This window comes from Wasmannia auropunctata, unplaced genomic scaffold (assembly GCF_000956235.1).
Source record: "Wasmannia auropunctata unplaced genomic scaffold, wasmannia.A_1.0 LD336074.1, whole genome shotgun sequence".
Classification (NCBI taxonomy): domain Eukaryota; kingdom Metazoa; phylum Arthropoda; class Insecta; order Hymenoptera; family Formicidae; genus Wasmannia; species Wasmannia auropunctata.
The window spans coordinates 4,385,410-4,388,113 of record NW_012026816.1 but is presented as its reverse complement, the minus strand read 5'-3'; the positions used below and the strand labels follow the sequence as shown (position 1 = coordinate 4,388,113).

At 20.6% G+C, this 2,704-nt stretch overlaps 1 protein-coding gene across 1 annotated transcript in view; it reads left to right on the top strand.

Moving 5' to 3' along the window:
* Positions 1 to 241, top strand: part of LOC105449787 — a 1,421-nt gene extending 1,180 nt beyond the window's left edge. Inside the window, exon 3 of the mRNA XM_011689171.1 lies at positions 234 to 241. Within this exon, the coding sequence (XP_011687473.1) occupies positions 234 to 241 (8 nt within the window). The remainder of the gene's footprint in view (positions 1 to 233) is intronic.
* The last annotated feature ends 2,463 nt before the right edge of the window (positions 242 to 2,704 follow it).

Sequence of the window (2,704 nt, the reverse complement as noted above, 5' to 3'; positions counted from 1 at the left end):
GTTTTCTAAAGTATCGATTTGGACAGTACAGATTTCAAGCTGTAAAATGCTTTTTTAAACATCTCGATATGATCATTTTTGACGAAATTGCTCTATCTTAAAGTTTGCCTATTTTTAGAGAATAGAACAGGTGATCCTTTAATTTTTTGAACCAGTATATATATATATATATATATATATATATATATATATATATGATACATACAAGAATAATAATAATTACCTGTACTTAGTAAGATGATTATTTAAGCAGACCTTCGTTTTCTTGAATAATAATAATTTTTCGTATATAACGCTGAATGTGCATATGAAGATTAAATCTGAAACGTAAAAAAATATTTTTATGAAATAAATCACAAATTTATGATTTTTGTGTCTACAATTTCAATTTTATTCAAATAGATGATAATGATATTGAATTTTATATATTAAATATAACAATATAAATATTATACAAATTATTTGTAGGTATATAATTTATATATTGTATGTATATAATATCCTATAACTGATAATATAACTACGAAGTAAGATATTTTACTTAAAAATATGTCAAAAACGTAGAATATAATTTTTTTTGTGATAATGCTGATCATTTCTAAGAAAATAGACGTTGAAAATTGACATTTTTTAATATGAAATATCTCGTAAATTATTCAATTTTTATATCTGTACCTTAATATTTTATACAAAAATAATGATGAAATATTAATTAATTGATGTAAACCCATAATTGTTCTTTCAAAGAATTATGCAACATGCAATATATAATTATATATCTATTAAAGGCAATTATTATTTTTTAACCATATTTTTGTTACTTTTTTTTCTTAAAAGCACCAAAAAATACAAAGGTCATTACTTTCTTAAAATAGAATTATATATTTGTTATCATATAATATGATTTATTAAATTACTCTATACATATACAGAATGTCTCATTTTATATTTGACAGTCAAATATTTGGAAATTGGTTTTAGAAGTTTTTCTAGGTGGTAGAATTAAATAGATATATGAATGTCATCTCCACTTTTTTAAATAGAATATGATTTTTTTTAAATAATACGATTTCTCCAATTATTCTGTATATGAAGTATTAAGGTAAAATTACCAAAAAATCTTTCCGTGATATTTAATACTCTATCGTGTCTTATTTCAATAATATAAAATATGAAATATCTCGTAAAACTATTAATTTTTTCATAATTTTATATTCTGTGAAAAAGTCGAATCAATTGATGTAAAGAAAATATACAGCTGCTTTGCAAAAAATATGTAATTTTTATATATTGTTTTTCTTCTAAAAAAGCGACTTCATCAAAATACGTCCCCCTTAAAATCTTACAACTTTTATCTAAAATATTTTCCTCTAAACTTCTGCGATTTCTAAATATTTATTTGTCAAATATAAAATGGGACACCCTGTATAAAAATATTAAAATATTTTAAGAATATGAATAATATAAAGTTATCAAAAAATTAATAGTATTATTTATATATATTTTATATATATTTATATATATTTTATATATTTATATATAAAGGTATTAATTAATACAAAAATATAAAAGTATATCAGAATAAAATTCAATATTATTAACACCTGTTTGAATAGGTGTCTAAAAATAAGACAATAATATCTATCTCTATTATTTTAAGAGATAAAAGGAAAACTTATACTTAAATTTTGATATAAAAAGAATTTTTTTATTGTCTTAATTGTTTTAATTGTTTTATTTTTTTAAGAGTTATCAGACAAACAGTTATTTCGAATTACTTTGTATACATATTTGCAAGATTGGGAACGTTATCTTAAGAAAGTAACGCGTTACCGTTATCGTTATTTTTTTTATTTTAAAAAGTAACGCGTTACTTTTACCATTACCATCACCATTACTTTTTCGTACTAAAATAAGTTTAATTAGATTTTTAATTTATATTATTTGGTAATCATTAGTAAATGTAATAAATGTTAAAACTTAAAACTCTCTAAATTAGTTTGTATATAAACAATTTTTTTATATTACTTATTTTTATAGACAGATTAAATTTACTGTTTTTAAGTATTAATTTCATTCACTTTTAGCCAATATGTATAAAACAGATCTTGATATTAAATAATATTTTTATATGTAAATCTAATTCTCAGTTTAAATAAAAGATATCCATTAACATCAAATTATTAAATTACTTTGGAAATTTAATTGTGATTTACATATATTTTATTATTCAGTTTAAAGTTGCGTGTTGAAAATCGACTATTATGCGGTGAATAATTATTTGAACTGAGAATTATAAATTAAACATATAAAAATTATTAATCACCAAGATCCGTTTTGTATCATTTTAGCGTTCTTCATCTTATTGTTAGTAGTTTGTAACATTTCACAGTCGATTCAGATTAATAAATTAAAAATATATTATAAAATAAGAAAATAGAAGTATAAAAGTATAAAAAGTAACGATAAAAGTAACGGCAAATTCGTTACCATTACTGTAAAAATATAACGACATTACTGTTATTATTACAGACAAAAAAAAGTAATGATTGTTACTGAAAAAAATAACGAAAATGATATCGTTACAAGTTACAAGTACAACACATTACTTCCCAATCCTGCATATATAAAAAAATAATGTTTTAAAAACTTACCTTCATATAAATTGCACAAAATTTTCAACGCGTCGTTTTAGTAATCACCA